General features: G+C 50.3%; 1 protein-coding gene and 1 pseudogene across 1 annotated transcript; one reads left to right on the forward strand and one right to left on the reverse strand.

Annotated features, from left to right (window-relative positions):
- Positions 1 to 63: 63 nt before the first annotated feature.
- Positions 64 to 25,324, reverse strand: PRPSAP1 (phosphoribosyl pyrophosphate synthetase associated protein 1). The gene is made up of 10 exons (XM_024553715.4): positions 24,731 to 25,324; positions 21,946 to 21,998; positions 20,857 to 20,923; positions 13,419 to 13,591; positions 12,073 to 12,188; positions 11,607 to 11,662; positions 10,940 to 11,085; positions 1,950 to 2,020; positions 1,079 to 1,225; positions 64 to 785 (listed from the first exon to the last, which is right to left on the reverse strand). The coding sequence occupies exons 1-10, from the start codon at positions 24,898 to 24,900 to the stop codon at positions 627 to 629; spliced, it is 1,158 nt and encodes a 385-aa protein (XP_024409483.1). The 5' UTR covers positions 24,901 to 25,324; the 3' UTR covers positions 64 to 626.
- Positions 7,175 to 8,896, forward strand: LOC112298671 (mitochondrial import inner membrane translocase subunit TIM14 pseudogene; annotated as a pseudogene).
- Positions 25,325 to 26,216: the final 892 nt, after the last annotated feature.

Genomic DNA, 26,216 nt, shown 5'->3' on the forward strand with positions numbered 1-26,216 from the left:
AGTCGGGACTGGAGCCAGCCACCAGGAGGCACGACAGTGGGTGACTGCGCAATGGCGTGAAGAGACGAGCAAGACAACAGATTCTTTTATTTGCCATTGAAGAGCCCGAGGATGCCCAGAGAGGGTGCCCCCCTGACCTGGCGCCCCTGCTGGGGAGGGACACCACCAACGCCCCGCTGACCGAGGGCTGCAGGCGCGGCAGTTTCTCAGGGAAAGTGCGATCTCTAGAAACGTCTATGTGAGGGTGGCCGCCGAGAGGACGGCTGGGGTGGAGATGGTGCCAGGGCGCTCCGCTTCCCTGACCAAGGTCAGCCCCACACGCACATCCCTGCGGCTGGAACCACCGAATGAACATTATAGAGTTAAAACTTTATCTGCAGTGAACTTTTCAGCACCGCAGGATTTTCAGGCTCTTTCCGGGAAGGTGCCTGTGACTTTTCTCCAAGGGGCAGGGTGACAAGGGCACACAGTTAAGGCCATGTATCCATTAGCTTCGTCTCCCTCGTGACCACCGCCAGGCCTCTGGCCTACCAAACGCTCGCGAGAGGCCGTCTGACCCCATGCAGGGCACACACCCCACGGCGTGGTCTCCCTCGGGAGCCCCGGGGTCAGGGCCGCGGCAGAAGCTAGTCATCCACAGTGATGTTCCGGAAGAGGTAGGCCATGGACTCTCCGTTGTGGATTCTCCGAATCGCCTCAGAAAGAATCAGACTGATGTCCACCGTCTTTATCTTGGGACACTGCAGCTTCTGCACCTCGTGAGGCACAGTGTTGGTCACCACCACCTAGTCACAGCGGCGAGGGAAAACACACACTGTTACTGGTGTGTCCCTCGTGGTCACCTGGAAAAGTTTACCCCACACTTAGTGCCCAGGGCCCAAGTCCCAACCCACCAAACCTTACTCCATGGAGTGTAGTTTTTACAAACTGAACGTAACCATCTTTACGCAAGGGAAAGTTTTCACGAGGCAGATCTTCGTGAAGAGAGACACGCACCCCTAAACACCTGTCTCCCCCACGCACGTGAGCCACGCAGGCGCTCTGGAGAGGCACTGAGCAGCCTGGCGCGCAGACACACCTCGTCGATGGAGGACTCCTCAATGAGGCGGGGGGCCTCTGCAGACAGGATGCCGTGAGTGGCCATGACATAGATCTTGTAAGCGCCCCTCTCCTTCAGGATCTCTGCGGCAGCCACAAAACTCTCCACATCGTCAATGATGTCATCCTGAGGACACCAGCATTAGTGTGAGGGGCAGCCCCCACCCCGTGGACCGATACACACTGTCTGCCCTTCTCCGAGCCCCTTTCAGAGGACGGTGGGTCAACAGTCGAGGTGTCTACCTGGGTCAAAGGTCGAACATCCAGCAATGGCAGCAAAACTGCAGGGACAGTACCTTGCGTGGCTGTTGGTACAGAGCTACGAAGCCTTACAGTCGCGTGACATTTACAGCCAGAGTTCACGACCACCAAGGCTTGTTTCCTGTTTCAAGCTTCAGACTAATCCTACACAGCCAGGGCCCCACTTACTTTTTCCGAGAAAAAGGTAAGCGGAAGATGCAGAGAAAGACAGTGAGCCACTCTGAAGGACGACCCCCGGCCCAGCAAAGACATTTGGGCCAGGGGCAAACCCGTCGTGTTAAAGTACGGAGAATGAGACTTGGGGGCTCATTAGTGAGAATGGAGTGGCCCCTCTGGTGGGCCTCAAGGCCCGGTAGCCCAAGGCAGGGCTGGCTGGCTGGTCCCCACGGGCTACACTCCCGCAGGGGCGCTGCCGTGCTCTCTGCACGCCTGCCGGCTGTGACATGGCTGTGACAGGCCCTGTTCACCTCTTGTCAAGTCTCTCCCTGTCCCTTGGGGTTGGGGGAGGAAGGACAGACATGCAGCCCGAAGCGGACAGGCGCCTGGAGCCAGAGGGTGGCCTGTCTGCGAAGGAAGACGTGCGACCGTACCACTATGATTGCGATGCTCCCACCAACGTCTCCGACTACCGTGATTGGGGGCTTCTCTTTGGCCATCATCACTAGCAAAACAAAACAAATGACAAGACCCCGTCAGCCACGCATCACCAAGTCAAGGCGATCACCGCCTCGCCCCCTGGAAGTGGTGGCAGACTCCTCTTCGGGGAGCCTGGCTGGGGGCTGACGCACTGTCTGGAGCATGCCGTCCCGCAGGAACGAGGCCGACACACGTGTTGTGCATTTTCTAGTGGCCACATCCGCGAGTAGGAGTACACAGGGGGAGTGAATGGATTTTAGTTTATCCAATGTGCCCAAATACTACGGTATTTCTCTGTGTACAATGTGCTCCCACGTTTTGGGCCCAAACTTTCAGGAAAAAAACTTTTGTTATAATTTTTTAATTCAGTTATTTATTTATTTATATTTAGATACTTGCTTTTTGTATTATAAAGGAATTTTAGCATTTATTTTTGAACCTACTACCATACGAGAAAGTTTACGTAACCAGTATCACGAAACACAAGAACAGACACAAGGCGTCTCCAGCACTACCTGTGCACAACGCAATGCGCATCCTCACCCTTCCCCCCGAAGCCTGGGCCAACGAGTGCGCACTGGCACGGCACAGCACGGTGTCCGAGATGTGCCCACACGCGGACGCACTGCAATGCCTCACACGGCTCCCCACCGCGTCTTTGGCATCTGGTGCGCACATCACACACACAGCCCTTCTTAGTCGGGACCAGCCACACTTCGAGACCACGGCAACAGTCACGAGTGACCGGCAGCCGCCAGTCTTTTGCCAGCACGGGTGAGGGGAAGGAGCAGCCAGGAAGAGCTCGCAGACATGGTGCTGGCCGGCCACAAATGTCCGACTCTGAGGACGGAGACGGAAAAGCAACGCCACTCCGCAGAGACTCGCAGAGACTCGCACGGGGCAGGGCCGCAGGCAAAGAGCCGGCACTGGCTTCCTTCCAGAGTGACCTCAACTGGACAGTGCAGCCTTACCACCAGACAACTACGCTGCGGACACAATCAGAGCTTCCTGAAAACAAGGAGCCCGAAAACAATGACCACGAGTCCACCATCATTTCCTGCTTCCATTCGTCCTCAAACACACGGCTTCTTATCTCCCAGGGAAACTCCTCTGGGAAAGGCCTGATAGCACCCCAACAATCCACAGCACAGGGAAGGGAAACAAGGGCTCACCCTCAGAAGGAGGGTGCAAACCGAGAAGAAAAAGAGGATTTCAGAAGAGTAGGCTAAGTAGCCCAAGTTTCTGGAGAGCTTTTTTATTTTTTTTAAGATTTTATTTACTTATTTTTAGAGAGGGGGAAGGGAGGGAGAAAGAGAGGGAGAGAAACATTGAATGGTTGCCTCTCATGCGCCCCCAAACTGAAGACCCAGCCTGCAACCTGGGCATATGCCCTGACTAGGAATCAAACCAGCAACCCTTTTTAGGTTTGCAGGCTGGAGCTCAGTCCACTGAGCCACACCAGCCAGGGCAGGAAAGCTTTTTGTTACTCTGAAATACTTACTAAACTAATAGTGGAGGAGGAGAAAATTTAAAACTTCAGAGTAACTATATAGTTTAGTAATTACCTATAGGCACCATAAACCTCAAACAGGCATGCCTTTCTGTATACTAGCAAATTAAGTGAGTTGAAATTCCGCACTTTTACTGGCAAGTTTTAACAGACATTTCCTGCTTTCCCATCCCAGAAACAAGGGCAATGACTTGAATTCGGACAGTCAAAAAGGCTCTGTATATAAATATCACCTAAGGGGGAGAAAATAAATCACCAATATCAGGAAGGGCTTCCTCAAATTCTGTCTTTAAATTAAACTGCGTATGTATGAGGTTCTGTTGACCTACCCACTTCTTCAGGAGATGCAGTCCCTTTTCTTGACCATGTTTCCCTGTGGAAAAAAGACCGCAAGCCAGCGCCCTCATCGGGGAGCAACATGCACGCAGCTCTAGGTTGGTGCCGAGAACACGCCGCAGCCAGCCCTCCCGTTCACATCTCTGACCCTGCCTCTCCCGGACACTTCTGGTCTCCTTTCCTTCCTCCCCCTTTTATTTCAGAGAGAGGAGAAGAGAGGGGGAGAAACATCCACCTCTGTCACAGCCCCCCCAGGGACCTGGCCCACAACCGAGGAGCGTGGCCGGACACGGGGAATCAGACTGGCGACCCTTCAGTCCCCAGGCCAGCACTCAACCCACTGAGCCGCACCAGCCAGGGCACTTGCGTCGGTTTAAAATGAGAAACAGACGCAACTAGGACTGAGGCTTACCAAGGCCTTTAAAATCAAGCCCTGCTCCCCAAGTGCTCATTCCCTGCTCCTAACTGCCCAAAACTGAGCACATCATTTGATGGCTACTAAAAAACAGAGACACGTTATTATAGGAGCAACAGAAAAAATAGCAACTGACAGGCTACAAAAAAAAGCCAGGAATTTTCCAATTGCTTGCCCAGAAGAAAAAATACCAAAGATTTAAAATTTTCACTGAAAGTAATATACGTTCTTTTTCTTTTTTAAAAGATTTTATTTATTTATTTTTAGACAGAGGGCAAGGGAGGGAGAAAGAGAGGGAGAGAAACATCTATGTGTGGTTGCCTCTCGCGTGCCCCCTACGGGGGACCTGGCCTGCAACCCAGGCATGTGCCCTGACTGGGAATCGAACCGGCAACCCTTTGGTTCGCAGGCCTGCACTCAATCCACTGAGTCACATCAGCCAGGGCGGAACAGGTAATGTACGTTCTGAAGGTCAGGGATAAAAGGTGCTTATACTGCCTACCGTATGTTTAAGATTCTACTCTCCTCCATTTTATCAAACAAAACCCAATTCATTTAAGAATAAATGAATTGTGCATCATTACTTGTGGCCATAAATCATTGTTAAAACTACTTCAACTTACTGCAGTAAAAATGTTGATTTAGCAACTAATTTTCAATGCTCCTATGAAAGAAGCAGAAAGCATCGTTTGCTTTTAAAGTTAGCATTTCCAAGTAAAATAATGCTATATTTATAACCATCCTTAGATGTTACACACACACACACACACTTTCCACTCTTTTCCCAATTAACCAAACCTTTTTCTCCTAAAATAAGCAAAAGAGGAATATTCATCCCTTACCCGCTTTAATCTTGGCCTATTTCTAGCTCAGTGGAATGTCAAACTCCTTGTCTGACTGACCTAAAAAAGCGATGAGAAATCAAGTCTCCAGCAGAACTGGAGCTGAAGTTATTCTCAAGCTCATAACTCTACATGAAACAAGTCAAAACTCACACTTAACAGATGCTCAAGGGCAGCGAGTGTGCGTTTCGCTTTCATGATGAAAAACACCCTTCAATATAAAATTAACCGGCCAGGAAAATCCAGCCAGAGAAGGTAGCTTCCTCCCCTCTCTGTGATCAAGTGGTCGTCACCACTGCGGCGAACCCCAAGCAGAGTTTGGGGACCCACCTACACACACCCTTCCAGGTTCGTTAGCTGCCTTGCCGTCAGGGAGGTACCAATGCTACCTTACCGAACAGGATACCTGCACAGGCTCACTTTTAATAAATTACTCTAAAAAGGCCTCTCTGCCTCAGTTCCACCGACGTTCTGGACCCAACAACTGTCCACTCAGTTGCTGCGGGGTGCCAGCAGCACTGCCCCCCACCCCGCCTCTGGGGCTGAGGCAGCCAGAAATCTCTCCAGACACTGGCAAACCCCGAGGCACCAGAGTCGCCCTCGGCTGAAAACCACGGCTGCTGTAGAAGACCAGGCTCTAGGAAGACAAAGCAATTCATCCTCCTAAATGATGCGAAGCCTCCAAGGGTGAGGATTTGCTTTTCTTTGGCCTTTTCCTGACATCTAATATCTCCATCTCCATTACTATAAAACTACTGAAACATTAATAAATAAACATAGAGCATATCTAACTTGGAAGGTTCAATTAAACCTACAAGAAATACCATTTTTTCAGAGTTCTCTTGACTAAATTTCTACAAGGGAGCCACAGAAAAGTGACCCACAGCAGCTGTAACGCACGGGCGCACACTAGCACAGCGCTGCACGCGGGTCCGGGCGCACAAGGCGAGCGGGGAGGACAGGGCCCAGTCGTCAGGAATGGAGCGACATTCTCCGAACACAGAAGCTTCCATCTACAACCCGCGACGTGAGCAATCTCTGTCAAAACGACCTCTGCCCTAGCCTGTGTGGATGAGCCAGAGGCAGAGGAAAAGGCTGAAGGCGAAGCGAGAGAAAGGAAGGGGACAGCAGTGAAGGCGGCGAAGGGCCTGGCCCCGCAGACTTTTACAAACTTGAGAAACGCCACATGGGACAGACCTTTGATTGGAATGTGTACACTGATGATCCCAGCTTCCAACAAATGAAAACTGTTTCCGTATTTCAACTGGGCCTTTTTCTTTAATCCAAACCAAACAAAACTCCTCAAATTTGTTTTGGAAACTTGAATAAAATATTTTCTTTGATGAATAAAAGTTATACTGATGTTTTTAATTGGATGCTGTTTGGTAAGGATTATCAGAGATCCAAATCCTATCAAGTATTAATGTGGTTATGGTTGTTTTTAGTATTAGTAAAAATAAATGATATACTAATTCGGACTTAAAGAAAACTAACAATATAGTATTATTTTAAAATACAATGTCAGTGGAGTTTACAAGTAGAACTTGAGTTTTGATTTTGCATAATTCATTATATAAAAGGTATTTTGTTTAGATCTTGAAAAAAAATAACAACCTCTGACCCAATAATTTTATTTCTTGGAATTTGTGCTATAAATTCAGTTAGTCACTTAAAAAAGAACATGAGTCAAAGTCAGAGGCAGTTGAGTGCAGTGACCGAGCGCACACGTCAGAGAAACACTGGCGGCAGTTTGACACAAATGAAGGGACAAGGGGGAATTAGAAAAATCACCATTTGACATCCACCGCAGTAATAACTGATTCAACCTAATCACAAGGAAACAAACATGCCCCAATTAAGGAATATTCTACAAAATAACTAGCCTGTACTCTTTAAAAGTATCAAGGATCAGCCCTGGCTGGTATGGCCAGACTGAGAACCAAAGGGTCGCAGGTTCGATTCCCAGTCAGGGCACATGCCTGGGTGGGTTGTGGGCCAGGTCTCCAGTAGGGGGCGTGCGAGAGGCAACTACACATTGATGTTTCTCTCCTTCTCTTTCTCCCTCCCTCCCCCCTCTCTAAAAATAAATACATAAAAAGGATCAAGGATCAAGGTCACTTGCTTTCTGGTAGAAGCGTGGAGTGGGTGGCTGCGGCCTCTGGGCTGGGAAGAACCGTGCTCTCGGTGGAGGCAGCAGAGCGAGCCGGAACCATGGCCAATACAGTGGTAGCAGTTGAACTAACCATTGCTGCTGCGGGGTTTGCAGGCTGTTATGATTTGCAAGCCTTGAAGCATATGGAACCTCAAGTCAAACAAGTTTTCCAAAGCCTACCAAAATCTGCCTTCAGTGGTGGTGTCACAGAGGTGGGTTTGAACCCAAAATGAAAAAATGGGAAGCAGCATTAATACTAGGTATAAGCCCTACTGCCAGTAAAGGAAAGATAAGAGATGCTCATCAATGAATTATGCTTTTAAATCATCCAGACAAGGGAGGATCTTCTTATATAGCAGCCAAAATCAATGAAGTTAAAGATTTACTAAAAGGTCAAGCTAAAAAGTGAAGTAAATGTATGAATTTTAAGGTTCTTATCAGTTATGTGTACAAGTACCAGCTTTTTATAAAATGTCCCAAAGCTACAAATTTTAGAAATGATTTAGCACAAAGTCAAACCCTTGTATCAGTTTGTTTAAATTAGGATTTTGTCAGATTATAGAATAATTGTAGATTACTGCTCAGCAATTATGAATAAATACATACTATTCGAATAGAAATATTTTTCATTACTCACCTAGCAAACAATTTAGTACTTACTCAAGGAAAGTGAACATGAAGGTCTCTGCTCTCAAGGAACCCCAATCTAATGGGAGACTGATGAACTGGTCATTAAAATACAATGTCGTAAACACTATGATGGAATTAGCAGAGGTTAACAGAGCAGACTCATCTCACTGGGAAGAAAGCTTGTCAGCGGCTTGGAGCTATGAATTTAAAAATGAATTTAGCCACAATTTGACCTAAAAAAAAATATTCGTGTAGGTATGTATATGTCACAGGATTGAGATTTCATGCATTAAAAACTTGATTTAAAAAAAAAAAGGATCGGGAGAACCAAGATGGCGGCGTAGGTAGACACACTGCGCCTCCTCACACAACCAGAACTGACAGAGAATCTAACGGCAAGGGGGTCCGACACCAAGGAAATAAAAAATGAACATTCATCTAGACCGGTAGGAGGGGCGGAGACAGGCACCGGGGTGGAGAGGACTCGCGTGACTGTGGCGGGAGGGAGACTGGCAGAGCGTGGGGCGACCGGGGCAGGCAGTCCGAGCACTAGCAGACCCTGCGGCCCCACATTTGCACAGATAAACCGAGAGGGCCGGACTCAGAGTGGCGGAGAGCAGGGCAGGCAGAGTGCGGGTAGCACCCCGCGGCACCACATTCGAACATAGATGAACCGGACCAACGGCAGGGAGCGAGGCAGACCGCACAACCCAGGGCTCCAGCTCGGGGAAATAAAGCCTCAAACCTTTGATTGAAAGCGCCCCTGGGGGTTGGGGCAGCAGGAGAGACTCCCAGCCTCACGGGAGAGGTTGTTGGAGAGACCCACAGGGGCCTAGTATGTGCACAAGCCCACCCACTCGGGAACCAGCACCAGAGGGGCCCAGTTTGATTGTGGGTATCGGAGTAAGATTGAAATCCGGAGGAGAGTGAAGCGGGCGCCATTGCTCCCTCTCGGCCCCTCCCCCACGTACAGCGTCACAGCGCAGCGACCAGCCGTTACCCCGCCCCAGTGAACACCTAAGGCTCCGCCCCTTAAAGTAACAGACGCGCCAAGACAAAAAAAAAAAAAAAGAAAAAAGAAAAAAAAATGGCCCAAATGACAGAACACTTCAAAGCTCCAGAAAAAATACAACTAAGTGAGGAAGAGATAGCTAACCTATCGGATGCACAGTTCAAAGCACTGGTTATCAATATGCTCACAGAATTGGTTGAATCTATTCGAAAACCAGATGAAAAAATGAAGCCTATGCTAAGAGAAACAAAGGAAAATGTACAGGGAACCAATAGTGATGCGAAGGAAACTGGGACTCAAATCAATGGTGTGGACCAGAAGGAAGAAAGAAACATCCAGCCAGAAAAGAATGAAGAAACAAGAACTCGGGGAAGTGGGGAGAGGCTTGGGAACCTCCAGGACATCTTGAAACGTTCCAACATCCGAATTATAGGGGTGCCAGGAGAAGAGGAAGAACAAAAAATTGAAAACTTATTTGAACAAATAATGAAGGAGAACTTCCCTAATCTGGCAAAGGAAACAGACTTCCAGGGGGTCCAGGAAGCTCAGAGTCCCAAAGCAGCTGGACCCAAGGAGGAACACACCAAGGCACATCATAATTACATTACCCAAGATTAAACGCAAGGACCTACATCCAAGATTACTGTATCCAACAAAGCTATCATTTAGAATGGAAGGGAAGATAAAGTGCTTCTCAGATAAGGTCAAGTTAAAGAAGTTCATCATCACCAAGCCCTTATTATATGAAATGTTAAAGGGACTTACCTAAGAAAAAGAAGATAAAAAATAGGAACAGTAAAAATGACAGCAAACTCACAGTTATTAACGACCACATCTAAAACCAAAACAAAAGAAAACTAAGCAAACAACTAGAACAGGAACAGAACCATAGAGATGGAGATCACATGGAGGGTTGTCAATAGGGGAGTGGAAGGGGGAGAGGGGGGAAAGGTACAGAGAATAAGTAGCATAAATGGCAGGTAGAAAATAGACAGGGGGAGGGTAAGAATAGTGTAGGAAATGTAGAAGCCAAAGAACTTATATACATGACCCATGGACATGAACTATAGGGGGGGAATGTGGGAGGGAGGGGGTGGGCAGGATGGAGTGTAGTGAGGGGGGGGAATGGGACAACTGTAATGGCATAATCAATAAATATATTTAAAAAAAAAAAAAGAAAAAGAAAAAGAAAAAAAGAAAAAAAGGATCAAGGTCATAAGAGACACAGAACAAAGAAGCCATTCCGGATTAAATGAGACTAAAGAGAAATAACAACTGAGTGCAACATGTCATCCTAGACTGGATTCTAGTCCAGAAAAAGACTCTTTTCTTTTGCTCTGAGGGACACTGGCTGGACAACTGGTAGAACATGAATAAGGTCCGAAGAGTGGACATCAGCACTGTAACGACGTTAGTTTCCTGCATCTGATAATTAGACACAATGAGAATGCGCGCCCTCAGATAGGAGGCTGTGGGGTGCAGCCACTCTCCTCTCTTTCCACCTGTTGGGGTCTGTCTGTTTCTAAGGCATGGCAAACAGATACACATTTTTAAAGGAAATAAGCTCTAAAAGGTGTAATCTATCTTCCAGGACAGAATGCTGGCCTCTGCCACTCAAAAAGTCCTTGGCAGTCAGCAGCTTCCCACCGCGGGGCTGACTGCAAGTCTGGGAGGCACTAGGTCGAAGACCCGTGTTCCTAACCCAGTGTGCACAGCTGCCTGGTCAGCAAAGCCTGGTGTTTGATCAACGATGGCTATCGCCCAAAATATAATAGCGTAAGATTTCACAACATCACGCACACAACTTTTTCACTAAAGTTAAAATTATTTCACACTCTCTGAATGCTAAGTGCTACCCAAATAAGGGCAACTGCCCCCACGGTCTGCAGATGCGCACAGCACAACCCCCTCTCACAGAGGGCGGCCCCTCGGGTACTCGGAAACCCCAAGACGGCCCACGTGCACGTTAAGTGTCAACTCCCAGCCATTCGTGTCGTTCAGGACTTTCTCAATTTACAAATAAAGTAAAAGACAGAGCTAATCTTACGTGGCAACTCCAGGCCAGGGTGGACGGTGGCATTTTTGACCGTCGGGGGGGAGTGGCGGCCATCGTCCATGTCCAGCTCCGCACACTGGGCCTCTCCGTGGATGACAGCTAAACCCAGACGGAGTCTCTCGGCGTACGACTGGGCCCTGAGAGAAGGACGAAGGGAAGTGGGGAAATTCATGAGGAGGAAAGCCAGGCGTCACTATTCCACCACTTTACCAATCATAAAATGGAAATGGCATTCAACCACTCAGGGATGCACAAAGGAATTATTTACACAAAACGTAATGTGGAGCCCAGGCCAGGACGTGACGCCCCCAGCAGCACGTCACATTAGAGGTGGGCTGGCACCTGACTCTGGATAATTCTGGTGCTACCCTCAGTCCAGGGCTCTAACACTCTGTTCCAGAAGAAAGAACACTGTTGAAAAAGGGCTCACAGCCCTTCTCTTTCCCTCATCCTGAAAACTGGAGGAAGAACAGCATTCTCTCCCAGCAGGAAACTGAGTGACTCAGAGAACCGCCAGTGCAGCCTGGAGACTATGGGGCGGCACAGGAAAAGGACGCGAGGAAAGCTTGGCCCATGAGCCGTCCCAGGACACCACACAGCCCGTTCTGACTTCAGGAAGTGCCCACAAGGGAATGTTGTCAGTGTCTGCATTATTTACCTTTTTGCAGCATCAGGAGACTTAGCTACAATGACTGCGTTTCTGTAATTTGGAATCTAGATTTGGAGGAAAAATAAGAAAATACTGAAAAATCATACCTGGATGCCAGTATTACAGTTTTCCCTCTTACAACACCTGTCTACACTAGCAATTACATATGCTAGAATTTCATTCACACATCGCAGAAGTACTGCTACATCAAGAACATAAAAAGTAACTAACTCTTAAAACCCTAACTTTAGAAAACATAAGCAAATCGCTACAAATGCACAGAGGGCAGTGCGTTTCAATGTTTCAATGTCTCTGAGAAGCGGGGCCCTGCCTGCTGCTGGCCCTGCCTGCCTGCCTCGGCATCCAGCCTGAGGGGCAAGACCCCTGCTGTGCCCTCAGTGTCAGGATCAGACCCCGGAGAAAACTGCACAGGGTGGGTTTGAGGACAAGGGGGTGTTTGCTGGTGGCTCCTCACTTCTTCCTGGATATACTGAAGCAGGAAAGGAGAGGCTCTAAGGTTGTCCACAGGAAAGCTGAAAAAGCCTTGAATTTCCTTTTGATGGAGATCCATAGTGATAATGTGAGTTAAACCTGAAATTTTAAAACAAAGAATTACAAGTTCACCCCTGCAAGTTAACAGCTACAGGGGACAGACTAGACTCCCGACTCTTGCTTCCTAACAAGAGACTGAGGTCGGGGATGATTCGCCAAGCACATTAGTTATGGACTTTATCTGTAACCTTGACAAAACTTACTGAACTGAAGAGCGTGTCCATCCTAACATAAAGGAGCCCACGGCCTTCCACGTGGACAAAGAGCCGAAGCTGAGAAGAGCGCTCTCTTCTGCTATTGTCATTAGCTTAGGCCTCAAAATCGGGAAAAGAAAAGTCAGGTCGAGGCAAAAATATGAGGATGGAATTAATAAACACTGAAGCAAAAATTGATGTAAAATACAGTAAGGTCTTGCAAGAATTTCGGAAGAAATGTTAAAAGACTGGCTAAGGCTGAAGGAGTAAGAACGCAAAAGCAAAGTAATGTACATGTAGGAAAAAAGAAATTCATGTAATACAAAGATCAGATGTGGCAGGGTTTGGAGCAATTTCTGTGTCATAAAGGATGGGGTCAGGCAATTTTTACAGAAAAACGAAGACAGACTGATGTAATCAACAGGGCTAAACCAAAAACGTGTACGTTTCTGAGGACACAACTACGTGAGTGGTGTTCTGTTTTGTTTGGGGTTTGGTTTTTTTTGTCAGAGTTTTAAATAAGTATCAGGCAAATGTAATTCCAATAACCAGGAAGTGTTACTACACTTGGTCCACAGGCCAGAGAGTACGTGACGACTACGAAACACACAGAGTAAAAGCCACGAGTGTGGCCTGCTCTACAGAAAGACAGTCAGGAGGGGAACGAGAGTGTGTGAGCTGAAGAAGCAGTAACAGGAAAATCCAGTCTAAAGGGTACGTATGTAAATAGAACTTAGTTAACAAAGGCAAATACGTAAATCTGGACCCGAAGCTCAAGAGCTCACACCCACTGCCAAGACCGCCAGGTAAAATGGGACGATGGTGGGACGAAGCGTAAAGGAGGCCAACAGAATGATGACAAGGCCGAGCCTGGAGAAGAGTAGAAAGCACTGACGCACAGTCACTCGGAGATGGAGGGAAGAGAAAAAAGTGAGAGTTCACACCTGGGCTCACGTACCCCTAACCAGCACCGTGCAGAAGGGAACGAGAGAAAGCAACTAGCGAATGCCCACTTAGAGAAGAGAGGTCCCCAGCTAGATACACGAGGTATGGGCTCGGCTCGAGCTGCACTCACCTGCTTTCGCCAGCATGGACGCCAGCAGCTTGCACACAATGGAGCCCCTCTTCCGCATCTTGCTCTGCTTGCTGTAGGGGAAGTAAGGGATGACTCCAATGATGTTCCTGGCACAGGCCGTCTTCAACGCGTAGGCCATGATCAGCAGCTCCATCACCGCTGTGTTCACGTCTCTGAGCAGGGAGAGTATGCAGTCTGCAGTCAGTTTCACATACCCACCCCCAGAAAAGACCTCAACTGCAGCCTTTTCGGGGAGCTGCCAAGCTAAGATGGGTGCTGGAGGCATTTTATCACCACACCACCTTATGGCGGCAACTCAGGAGTGCGGGGGGAAGTACTTCGATTAACTCCTTTTGAGCTACATAAATGCCAGTCTTCATCTGTGGCTCCTTAAATCCTCGGCTCGGTTATCCACTGTCACCTTTGCCTGGGCCTTCAGGTGGTGACACAGTCACTGCAGGAGCGTGTGAAGCAGACATCAGGTGCTGGGGACCAGAGTCAGCCAGCACCTGAGGCCTCGCCCCAGGGTCTGGACACAGGCCAGCAGGCCGGCCCCTTGTTCCTTACAGATGAAAAGGGGAGCCCGCCTGCTCTTGTCTTTTGCCGTTTATCAAAACTGAATCAGGTTTACAATTTTTTTTGTGCATTTGAAACTAAGAAGGGAAGATAAGGAAGACTACCAGAAAAGTTTTGGTGTCTTTCTTCTTTTGGGGGTGAAGAGTAGGGTAGGAAATGGGAAGGTCTTAGAACCTTAACTTGCCCATCCCTTCTCTCCTTGAGCTACACAGATTCCTAGCAAAGATGACCCAGACGAACACAGAAGGAAATATGGGTCTGAAAGATGTCCAAAGAAAAGGCCATTTCCAATGTTAAGGAATAAGGATCGCTACCCTTTGCCAAAGCTGATCCAGCCTAAGGCGGGCTCTGCCCTCTGAAAAGACGCCCCCTCTCTGCATCCAGCGCACACCTCCCTGGCCTCCTTCCCCAGACGAAGAGGCCCTTTCCGGTACCGTCCCTTCCTAGGAAATACACAGGGGCATTTTTCTCCCTCTTACTGTCCACGTGAGAAACATCCAAACCTGCAGAGAATTTCTGCACGTTCATTTGAGCCAATCAGGTGACAACTGCCGGAAGCAAGATTTCAAATGTTCTAGAGGACAAGTTTTGCAGCTTCTTTTATGCATTTGAAATTAAGGAGGGAAGTAAGGAAGATTCCAGGGAGGTGGGAGGAAAGCAGGGTGGGGCGGCCAGGCTAGAGAGCTGACCAGGCTTTACTTTGGCCTTTCAAAGGCGTTCACCTAGATGCACAAGAACCACAAGAACAATGGAGAGAACGGGCTTAAAACCTTTCACTAAGGAGCTTATAGGCCTGGGGCGTGACTGCCCACATGACCTGCTATAGGGATTTATGACCTAGTACAGCAAGCACCCTTTCATTGTCCACGATACTCCCAAAGAAATAATGTCCCAAATCAGGCAAAAAAAAGGTCAGAGGACACACAACCCTTCCGTATAATCGGGACTTTCAAAGTACTGAGGAATTCGTGATACTGGGTCAAATGTAGGTCATCCGTCCATTCAACAAATACCAATTGAGTGACTTGAGCCAGGCGCTGTATTGGCGGGGGAGACTAAGTGGTCCACAAGGCTGGCCACAACCTGGGAGAACACCAGAGACCACACTGGGTCCACTCTGGTGGTAGTCATTTGTCCCAAGAAGGAATACGGCTGACTCATGTAAGAATGCTCCCGTACCAAACACTTGTATACTTTACTCCCGTCCCTCAGCGTCCCACATTAGGTCTCGGAAAGGGACGACCTGTGGGTTCTGAATGCTGTGCTGGAAGCCTGTGCAGTATACGCAGGGCAGTGTGAAGTAGTTCCGTAACCAGACTAAACACCAGACATCATGTACACCACAGCAAAAGCCCCCTGCCGCACAGACTGCCTGTGGACATGAGCTGTGCACTCAGTGCTTTCTTAGCCCCCGCTTGTGTGGGGCTGTGCAGCCCTGGAAGTGCTCCCCTGGACCGTTTCGTCCTAGACCCCCGTGCCAACACCACGTTCAGAGCTGAGGCTGACGGGAGTGGGTCTGGAAGCCTGCCTGTGCAGGCAGTGGGTTTGAGCTGGCTTTGCGACGGCATTTACAAGGCACAGCCACAATACAGGGAGGCTAGGAGAGCACACCGCCAGGGAGGCCCAGGCAGCAGGATGTTAATGCAGTGAAAAGAACGCCTGTGAAGGCACCTTGATTTCAGAGGCACTTTCCTTCCATTAATCACTAATCTCTCCCCCGAGGTTCCCAGTTTCCACTTTTTCCTCTCCTTGAAGACCTGTGCCAAGCGGTCAGCACCCTCCAGCCCAAGACTAAGGAAAGCTTCCATGCCCCACTCCTTGCTGGTCAGGAAGGCCACCAAAGGGCCTCTGTCATGCTGGCTTTCCCCATCCACTGAGGGGCGCTGCAGAGACTGGACACCAGGCCAGTATTCTGTGGGCTGGCAGGGGGGAAAAACTGGCTGGCAGCCCCTGCTTTATCTGTTCCTTAAGACTGTTCCAAGTACATCCTGGCTAATTCTTGTAGTCTTTGTACCTAAGTAGGACACTCTTAATTGCTTACCAATTAAACATTTTTCTTTTCTCTAAGAGAACGGTATCCTATGTTAAACCTGGCCCTTTTTGATGGGTAGAAAGGAACGTGAGGTGAGGAAACAGACATGGTTCATACACATCGATCAAACTGCCCTGGACTGCAACCCGACCAGCCCCACGGACAGCACTGAGATACACCGGTGGGGTGGGGCTTCCCCCATCCCGCCTCCAACAATGACCCATCTGCAGCAAAGACGCTGTCGATGTTCTTTTAGCAAGTCTGCTTACTGCCACATACCGGAACTTGTAACATAAACATGAAAGTCGTCCTTCAGAAGACACTTTGGAAGCTTCCTATCTAATTTACTTAAAACCTCTCATACCACACCATGACATTGTAATTCATAACAAGAAATATATATTTGGTCTTCCTATTTCCAGCACAGAGCTCCCAAAACCACTGGAATTTCCTAAGCGGTCAGAACAACAAAGATGTTTCTGTATGTTAACGAGGCGACTTTTGGACTCTACCTGAGGATGGGGGCTGGTTGCCAGGAAGATAAAACAAGTGTGACTAGATGTCTGGAACCTTCAACCCACCTGGCCCCCCAGAGTGGACTCAAAAATCACCGCAGGCCAATGATCAACTGTGCCTCTGCAGTGAAGCCTCCACAGAAACCCAAAGCGGGGAGCGTGGAGGCTGGGGCTGGTGAACACATGGGAAGGTGTGGAGGCTCCATCCCCTCTTCCACACACCTAGTCCTGAGCGTCTCTTCCATTGCGCTGTTACCCAGTTATACCTGTGAGACCCTCTAACAAATTCACGGAACCAAAGTGGGGTCGCTGGAACCTCCGATCAGTCAGTCACTGGGTTGGAGGGGCAGAAGAGAGGTGACCACCTGGACTTGTGATGGATGTCTGGGGGGGAGGGTGGTCTGCTAGGACAGAGCCCTAACCTGTGGGATCTGAGGCTGTCTCCAGGAAGCAGTGTCCAAACGGAGCTGAGTTTGTCAGAGAACTGCCTGGCACTTGGGGGAAGAGCACCCCTCCCCCCACAGGCGATGGATGCAGAAACACACACATTTCAATGACTCAACATCATCACATTTGGCATGGCTGTTTGCTATTTCCGAAAATTTAGTCCAGCCCCAACAACCAAAAGTCTACCATTGCTGGAGTGGTCAAAAGAAATACATCGCAAGGCCTGAAGGCGGTTCCAGAAGATGCACCCTGAGCTGAGCAACACGTGACCAGAGGAGGCTGCGCAGCCGGGTGCTTGCTGTGCCAGGGCACCTGGCAGGGAGGGACTACAAACTACGACCGCAGCCCCCCAGGGCTGTCATGAACCAAGAGAGCGCTGACGCCCAGGGACTTCGCAGACCCCCTAACGCTCCAGTGCAACACGCTGCTCCCGTGTTCGCAGTGACGCGGTGTATGCAAACCCTCCGCGCAGCCAGCATGTAAAAGGCCAGCACGGGCAGTCTCAGGGGTGTGCCCGTGCCCTGTCATGTCCGCAGACAGGGCCGCCTCGTGACGCGATTCTCAGAGCGGGCACTGGGCTTATATTGTGCCTCAGGGCGTTGGCCCCAAGGCAACTGGCTCACTTGACTGTCTAAGCCTCGGACTGTTTGTCTAAAGTCAGCCCAGTTGCCTCAGGACGGCAGCCCTTCCCCGCACGGTGCAAACACCTGCGCGATGCATTCCTTTATCCACAGAACTGTTTATGGCCACCGAACTACACACAGCTATGAAGCTACATCCTCCGCGTTTGTTCTTCAGTTGGTACAGAAGTATTCTGCAGCCAAGCAATGAAAGTACAAGTGCACTGTGGCAAACCAGTCTTTTACACAGGCACGCACACCCACACTCACCCACGCTCTTGTCCTTTCTCCAGACTTTGCCTCTCCCATCCCCATCATCCTAAGAGATACAGGAACTACCTGGTGAGGGGTTTCTGCTTGGATACCTGCAAGGTGAACTACCAAGCCTGAATGAAACTGCTAGAGATTCTGCCGGCCTGGGCTCGGTCTCCCATGCCAACAGAGCCCGCAGCCCAGGAGTCAGGAGCAGGCCGAGACCCAATGGAGCGGCAGTGGGAGCCTCAGGGAGGACCATCAACTGCCACCGTGTGTCCTCAGAGACCAAGGCTGAGACCATCTCACCCTCGCACAGCCAATCGCTGGGTACAGATGCGCAAGCTGGACCGTGGAGAAGGCTGACAGGACAGGAAATCGGTTCACTTGAAATACGGTGTTGAAGCAGAGCGGTATGGATATCCTGGGCCATCAGAGAGACGACAGGTGGGTCCTAGCGCAACTGAAGCCCGAAACATCACTGGAGGCAAAGTGAGAAAATGGAGCCGTCCTAGTTCGGGCACACTGTGAGGAGGCAGGCTCTCTGGAAGACCAACTGCGGACGGGAGACTCCACACGGGAAGCCACAGGCCTGAGTCCACAGGAGCTGGGCAGGGCTGGTGAGGACAGGGCAGTGAGCTATCGGCGCAGCACACCCATCGACACCGCAAGTGCGTGGGGGCCTTGCGCCCGGCAGTTCCCTTTCTCGGAATCTTCCCAGGGAGACGCCCGAGAACCGGGCAACACGACACACTTCCAGGATGTTCCGCCGTGGCACTACTGCATTAGCACAAGACCAGAAACAACCAGGTGTGCACTCGTTGAACAAACTTGGGTACGTGCATGTAACACATTATGAAGCAGCAAACAACAAGATGGGAACACAACTCCACCCCTGTGGTATTCCTTCCCAAAAAGCACACGTGAGTCCCGCTGTCACCGTGAAAAATAAGATAAACTGGGCCACTTCAAAATGGAGTCGGAGCTGCCACCCCAGAGGAGCTGCCCGGAACCGCTCCCCCCTCATCCCCTGGCAATGTGTGCACGGGCACCCGCACCGGCCAAAGCACAGTGCCCTAAACAACCCTCTGCGCCGCGGCCAGGCCAGCAGACGCTCTGGCTTCAGACTAAAAGGTAAAGACATTCGTCAGAATTAGCACCGCCACGTGCAGCTAAAAACTTAGCTTATGCACACCTGCCGACATCCCTCCCCTGACTGACTCCCACCAACAGGAAACCCCTTCCTTCTCTTTATGTGCCCACCCCTCCCTTTCCCACAGACGCCCCTGCCTGCAACCCCTAATCAAAACACCGCTTGGGCTTCTGCCTGAACCGGTGCTTCCCAAACAGCTCTTCTCTTGGATTGCAAATAAATGCCAGCTGCCTCTCACTTTGGCCTTTTTGTTTTTAAGTGGATATAGTAACAGATCTGACACACCTGAATTGAGTAACATTTGACCAACTGGCTAAGTGTCGAAGTTTTGAAAGTCAAGCAAAGGCTGAGAAAGACTGAAGAGGCAGGAGCACTCCCTCATGCTCCTGGCTTCTGGAGCTATGAAGAGCGTGTTGGGCAGCAGACAAATGTGAACAGGGCCTGCCGGCTGGTGTGGCTCAGTGCGCTGGGCATCGTCCCACAAGGCAAAGGGTCACCAGTTCGGTTCCCAGTCAGGGCACATGCCTGGGTTGTGGGCCGGGTCGCCAGTTGGGGCACATACAAGAGGCAGCCAATTGATGTTTCTCTCCCTCTCTTTCTCCCTCCCTTCCTCTCTCTAAAAATAAATAAATAAAATCTTTAAGAAAAAAACCCACCTGTGACCGCGGCCTGAGGATTAGATGGCAGTCACAGAGGAGTGTGGGCATCCCTCTCTGACGGCTGTGCGGGCCGTGAGGGGCTGCAGTGGGGAAGGTCCTTGGCCGTGAGGACTGTGCACTGAAGTGTTTGGGAAGCACAGGGGGGGGGGGGAGGTGCCAGGTTGGCAACTACTCTCAAATAGCTGCACCATACCTGCAAGATTTTTGAAAGTTTGTGATTATGTCAAAATAATTTTTAAAAGATAAGGCAGCTCTTTATGTGCTAATACGCTATACTATTTCATTTTTTAAAGTTCAGCACTGAGCATATTAAACTATTTTTATGTAAAAATTAAGAAAAACATGGAAGCAATTGCTTGAGTATGCACAATCTCGGAAGGAACGCCTAAGAAACGGACAGTAATTGCTGCCCAGGGTGGGGGACGGGTGGCTGGGGGCTAAGGACACGGACGTGTCTTCATAGACTCTTGAAACTTGAACCGTCCAGATAAATTACAGGTACCTGAATTCTGGTTTTGAGCCTAAATGTGTACACATATATAAAATACAGAGAAATAAACAAGTATTTAAAGTAGTTACCTCAGAAGACTGGGGAGTGAGCGAGGGCTGGGAATTTTTATTTTCTGATACACATTTCTATCATGCCTATATTTTTAGTGATGAACATTGCTTTTATCACCAGATAAAAGAACTAAAAATAAAGCACTTAGAAACTACCAGTTGTCACTGCAGGGAATTCTGTTACACTGGGGACCAAATAACTCACCCTGCGACCTGATGGCCCTCAGTCCCCTTCAGACGGTTTCCGCAAAGGAGGCTGTACCTCCCAACACTGAGGACTCTGCCACCTACTGTGTGTGGGCTTCTCCCCCATCGAGTCCTTCTCGGGACCTCCGGACACCAGCTGGGCGCCCTAAATTCAGCTCCACTGCGACGCGGTCTACTGGAGACCAGTGTCAGCTCCCACGCGCTACGGGCTCTCCCTCCAGACGGCGCCCCTTCCCCACTTCAGGTGACAGACAGGGTCCAGGCTGTCAGCTGTGACTGTGGCATGCACACTACGAACCAGCGGCTCCCGTGACCCCTCCCAGGGTTACGAGCTTGCTAGAGTGGCTCACAGAACTCAGGGGAACCACTTTATATGAAATGAAAATGAATTACACCAAAGGACTGCTGACTCTTACCTCGGGATTGTCTGTATAATGAAAATATCTTGGCCACGAACAGATTCTTTTATTTCAACTCTTGTTTCTGAAAAATAAAAATGTCCTGTACCTTTAAGAAGAGCACTTCGTGATGCAATAACCAGGCAGCATCTGCCCTGACTGGTGTGGCTCAGACGGCTGGGTGTCGCCCCACAAAGCTAAAGGTCACCGGTTTGATTGCCAGTCAGGGCACAGGCCTGGGTTGCGCGTTCAGTCCCTGGTCAGCTAGGGCACATACGAGAGGCAGTCAATCAATGTTTCTCCCCCACATCAAGATTTTTCTCCCGCTCTTTCTCCCTCCCTTGCCCTCTCTCTAAAAGTAAATAAATACGTATTTAAAGAAGAAAAAAACAGGCAGCATCTGAAGGGAGTAAAGATGCATCTAGACCAGCCAGCACTTCACTTAGTCCGTCAGAAAAACTCTCGGCAGACCCCACAGTGACAGGTCCCCAAGGGAACCCACAGGGCAGCAGAAACAGGTCGCCAGCCCAGGCGAGAGTCTACAAGAAACCCGAGGGAAAAATGTAGAAATCTTTTAATAAGCCACCACTACCCAGTAGCAGATGGCTCTTGATGTCATTTGATGACCTAATGTGAGAGACAAAAGCAAGGAATATTTACCAACACAGAAACACTTTCTCTACGGTTCGCCTTTTTAATTTCCAAAATGAGGAAAGGAACCTTTAAGGAGAACAAAGAAGTAAAGATTTACCCCTGGCTGGTGTGGCTCAGTGGACTGAGGGCCAATCTGTGAACCAAAGGGTCAGCGGTTCAATTCCCAGCCAGGGCACATGCCTGGGTTGTGGGCCAAGTTCCTCGGTGTGCAAGAGGCAACCACACATTGGTATTTCTCTCCCTCCCTTCCCCTCTGTCTAGGAATGAATGGAATCTTTAAAAAAAGAAGTAAAGATTTAAAGGAAAGCATAGAATGATGGCTTATACTTCTAACATTAAAGAGAAAAGTGTTTCTGTGTTAAACATGAGCAATATTTGCCTTTTAAATACACGCCAGCCAATTAAGCACAGTTTAGAGAGCAAAGGATGTTTAAGAAATAATTTTAACTTTACCTCCATTGGTCTCTTGATATACCACAGACTTCCCCAGCTCAGCACCAAGACGCCTATGAGGGGAAAATAAAAGGCAATTAAGAGCACTCTTTCTTTAAAAACTCCAGTTCATATGCATAAATTTAACAAAAAGTCTAAAATAACTAGACTGGTATTCTTCCCCCCGCCAAAATTTACAAAGTTTAATTCATTAAGAACTCAAAATCCGTTGTCAGTCCACAAGCAGCTTCAAGCGCTCGGCATTTTGTAACACGGTTCTGTCCTGGGACGAGCCCACAGCCGCAGTCTAACGTCTCGTTCACTGTTTTACGAATAACTGTCCTGGAAAATCATTCCCAATCAAGTACTTGGTTACTAGCAATTAATTCCAAAACCATAAGCCAAAGGCAAATGCCTCAATTGTCCAAAGCACAGAGACTTCAGTACCGTCAACCGAAATCGGTGTGAATCTTGTTTGGATCCCGGTTAGAACAAATCAAGTGTAAAAAGCCCTTTTTGAGACAATCAGGAAAATATGAAGAAGGACTGATACTACATGATGTTAAGGAATTAATGGTGCTACGTTTTTTGTTGTTGTTGTTTTAGTTCTTATCGGCTGGCATGACCATTTCTATGAGTGAATGACATGTTGTAAGGTTGGAATCTGTTTAAAAATATTCCAGCTAAGTATACGATGGAATATTACTCAGCCTTAAAAAGGAATGCAATTGTTACATGCTACGACATGGATGAATCTTTTTTTCCCCTTGGTTTATGTCTTTTTTTTCACATTTTCTTAAATTATGGTGCAAGTACAGTTGTCTCCATTTTCCACACGGATGAATCGAGAAGGAAGTCTTGTAAGAAAGACAAGGCGGACACAGATAGGCAGAGGCCGCGTGACTCCCTACAGGCGGGACCTAGAACGGGCAAGTTCACGCACGCAGAACGTACAGGGGAGGCGACCAGGCGCTCGGGAGGGGACTGGGGAAGCCCGAGTGTCGAGGGCACAGAAGTTCAGTTTGGCAATGACGAGTCCTGCAGACGGCAGTGCTGGTGGCTGCTGGACACTGCGAATGTGCTTAATGCCACTGAGATGCGCCTTTAACACGACCGAAACGGTACATTTTGTTACGTATTACGTTACACGAAATACTCCAGCCGAAGCGGTGAGGGACAGGTGGAGCAGACACGGTGAGCGCAGTGTGGAGGCTGGATGAAGGGCACAGGGGTTCACTAGCACCCCAGTGACTTACACATGTCCTGGGAATGTAGCCTGACTTTTCCATTAATTCAAGTACATCACCACGGGGGGTGATGTACTACACTGGTGCTCCTGAAGCCCACGTAACTTTACTAACAAATGCCACCCCAGGAAATTCAATTCAAAAGTGAAAGTGCAGCACAAAAAAGAGTTTGCAAATCCCTGCTGGACACGAGATCTGAAAGGAATCGTGGGAACGTCATAACCTCAGGGGCCAATCTCATCTGAGCTCTTCAGACTCCGCTGAGTGGGGAAACCCTTCTCTCGGACGAAATTTTGCCGAGAAATTAGACAGACACCTACGGAACTACAGCTATTCTTTACCCACAGCAACGTGAACCTTGCGGGGTCACAGAGCACAGCAGCGAGGTTCTCCATGCGCCCTCCTTGCTGCTTCATCCCTGCAAGGTCAGCGTGCGGTAAACGCCGCCCCGAACGAACGAGGCGAGCCTTACAGTTAAGGCTCCTCGGAGAAGGAAGACAGAAAGTCCGGGGCTAGAAAGAACCCAGGCAGTAACCGCAACAGGACTGCTTTTGTACACTCTTCTCGCGTAAAACTCCAACGGGAGAGAAAAACGTTACTGAGAAAACAAGACTAAAGTTTCCCCTTTCTTCCACACTCCCGTCTGGGATTTAAAAATATAGCCACGCCCTTATTTACCCACTCGGAAAAATTCGGAGGGTCGCTAGTGAAGGATCATTTAAAATGCGAAAACGACTTGAAGTGTGAAGATACAAGCGATGAGCGACGCCCTCTACGCCTCCCACCGGCCACAGGGCTGTTCCCAGGGCTCCGGGGCTCGCCCCCGAGGGGCCCGCAGCGCGCGGCCTCCGCCCCGCGACGTGCTCGGAACCACCACGTCCCTCGCCCGGCGTCCCGGGGCTGTGAGTGGCAAGACCGGGAAGGCTTCTCACAGCTGCTGCCAGGCCCCGGGAGAGCGCGGGCGTCCCGCGGTTGCACAGACACGGAAAGGCAAAGACACGCCTTCCAACGCCGGATGCGACCTCGGGTGGACCCGGACACTACGTGAGACCCACCGCTCCCAGCACCGGCTCCGACACCCCGCCGGCCTGCAGCTGCCGCTTTCCCGGGGCGCCGCCCCACCGGCGCTCCGCGTCGCAGCGGCCTCCTGACGCGGGGCTCCGGGGGGAGGATGCTCGGGACTGGCGAGGGCCAGGTTCCTGGGCCAACTCCGGCCGGGGCGCCGGCCCAGAGCCCCTCCCTCCACGGAGCTCGCTCGCCAGCGCCCGACGCAGCGGGAGTGGGGTGACTGGGGGCGAGTGGTCGCGGCAACCGGGGTGGGGCGTGGTAAGTTATTAGAAGTCTGCAGAATTGAGGGGGAGGGGCGGGACGCCTCGGTTCACCTCCAAATGTTCGTCCAGCCCCGAAGTGGCAGGATTCTGCGACCCCCTCGCCTACGTACAAGGCGATGGGCCACATCGTCCCTGGGCCTGCGGGAGGGCGCGGAGGGGAAGAGGGGCACGGACGGCCTCGGGGCCGGGGTCCCTCGGGGCATCCCCGGCCCCCGCCCCCACTCTTACTCGGTGATGCGCTTGGCCAGCTCGGTGCAGGCGGCCGTGGAGTTGGCCGAGAACACTCGGTAGCCGGTGCGGGCGGCGTTCATGGCCTGGCGTGCGGCGGGGCTGGCTCGCGGGGCGCGGAAGGCGGAAGACACGGACAGCGGGGGCAGCAGCAACAGCTTCTTGGGCATCGTCCGGCCCCAGGCGCGGTTACCGCCGGCCCGCGAGGGGCTGCAGCCGGGAGTGGTTCCGACTGAGGCGGCCGCGAGGCCAGGGGGTCCGGCCGGGGAAGGCGCCGAGAAGCCCTGAACAGAAGAAGAGAGCTCCGGGACCTTCACCCTGCTGGTACCAAAAGCCACAGCGCACTGAGGCGGAACCCACGTCCGCTGCGACCGGCGCGGTAGCCTGAGGAGAGCCTGTGGCGAGGCCCCCGCCCCTTCTGGGACGGGAAATCCGAGAGGCGCCAGCTAGAGCGCTCGCGGAGCCGCCATCTCAGATGAGGGCAAGGTGGGGGATAACTCTAAAAGCATGTTCTTCCTGGGGAAGCATCGCGAAGTCGCTCCGCCACTTGATTTTTGTCGTCCAACAGGAGCTCCTCGGTTTCACGTTCTTGGGCTGTGTAGCCTGACTCGGTAGCGGTCGCAGCCCTTTTCAAATTTTCTGCCAGGACCCAAAATGTCCGCCTCCGGGGGAGAGGACGATCTAGCTTTGCACCTCTATGGTAACACAGCCCTGTGCGCATGCGTTCAGCTGGGGTGGCTTTAAAAGTGGGGGCGGGGTTATTTCCCTCCGGTTGCCTGCAATACTGAAATTCTCCAGAGGTGGTGTACTCCCGAGCCCGAACTTTACTCCTCACAATCCAACCTTATAAGTGCCTGTGAGGCAACGTGTCCTGAACGAGTCAAAGGCGCTCGGGACGCTCTTCGCTTTGCTTTTAATGTCTTCCTTCCTCCTCTTGCACATGCTCCGTCCCTCAAAGACCCACTCACGCATCACCTGCTCTGCGAAATCTTTCTAGATCACCTCCATCACGGTAAACCCTTCCCTGCCGCCCACTGCGCCCCCTGGACCACACCGTGTATGTTGTTTGTATTTTTATTTACCTTTGTGAATACCTGTCTTCTCAACTAGGATGTAAGCCCGCTTAGGCAAGCAAGATCGCTTATTACTTAGTGTGCTTCCTGTTTCATTGCCTAGGGCAGTGTTATTTGTTCCGGAGACACACAATCAATGATTTGTTGAACAAGGTCCAAGACGAAAGTGAAGAGCAGGGAACCATTTGAGTCACTAGTTATCTATCACCTGCCCCAGGATTGGGGAGAATGCTTCATTTTCTCAATTGTCCCTAATCCACACCTCCTCCTCTATGCCCTCTGTAAGTGAACATAACCGTGAGGTTCCCCGTCAATCAATCCCAGGGGTCATCCTTTACTCTTCTTCCCTTTCCGTGCTACATTTATCCACGTATTGACTTGTTCTTCCACTTATTTATGCATTCACTGGTTGT

Source organism: Desmodus rotundus, chromosome 9, assembly GCF_022682495.2.
Source record: "Desmodus rotundus isolate HL8 chromosome 9, HLdesRot8A.1, whole genome shotgun sequence".
NCBI classification, from domain to species: Eukaryota; Metazoa; Chordata; class Mammalia; order Chiroptera; family Phyllostomidae; genus Desmodus; species Desmodus rotundus.

Coding starts and splice junctions, on each gene's coding strand:
- PRPSAP1 (XM_024553715.4), bottom strand. CDS start 24,900: ATGCCCAAGAAGCTGTTGCTGCTGCCCCCGCTGTCCGTGTCTTCCGCC. Junction 21,999..24,730: donor CTGGCCAAGCGCATCACCGA/GTAAGAGTGGGG, acceptor TTCCCCTCATAG/GCGTCTTGGTGCTGAGCTGG. Junction 1,226..1,949: donor GGAGCATCGCAATCATAGTG/GTACGGTCGCAC, acceptor TGGTGTCCTCAG/GATGACATCATTGACGATGT.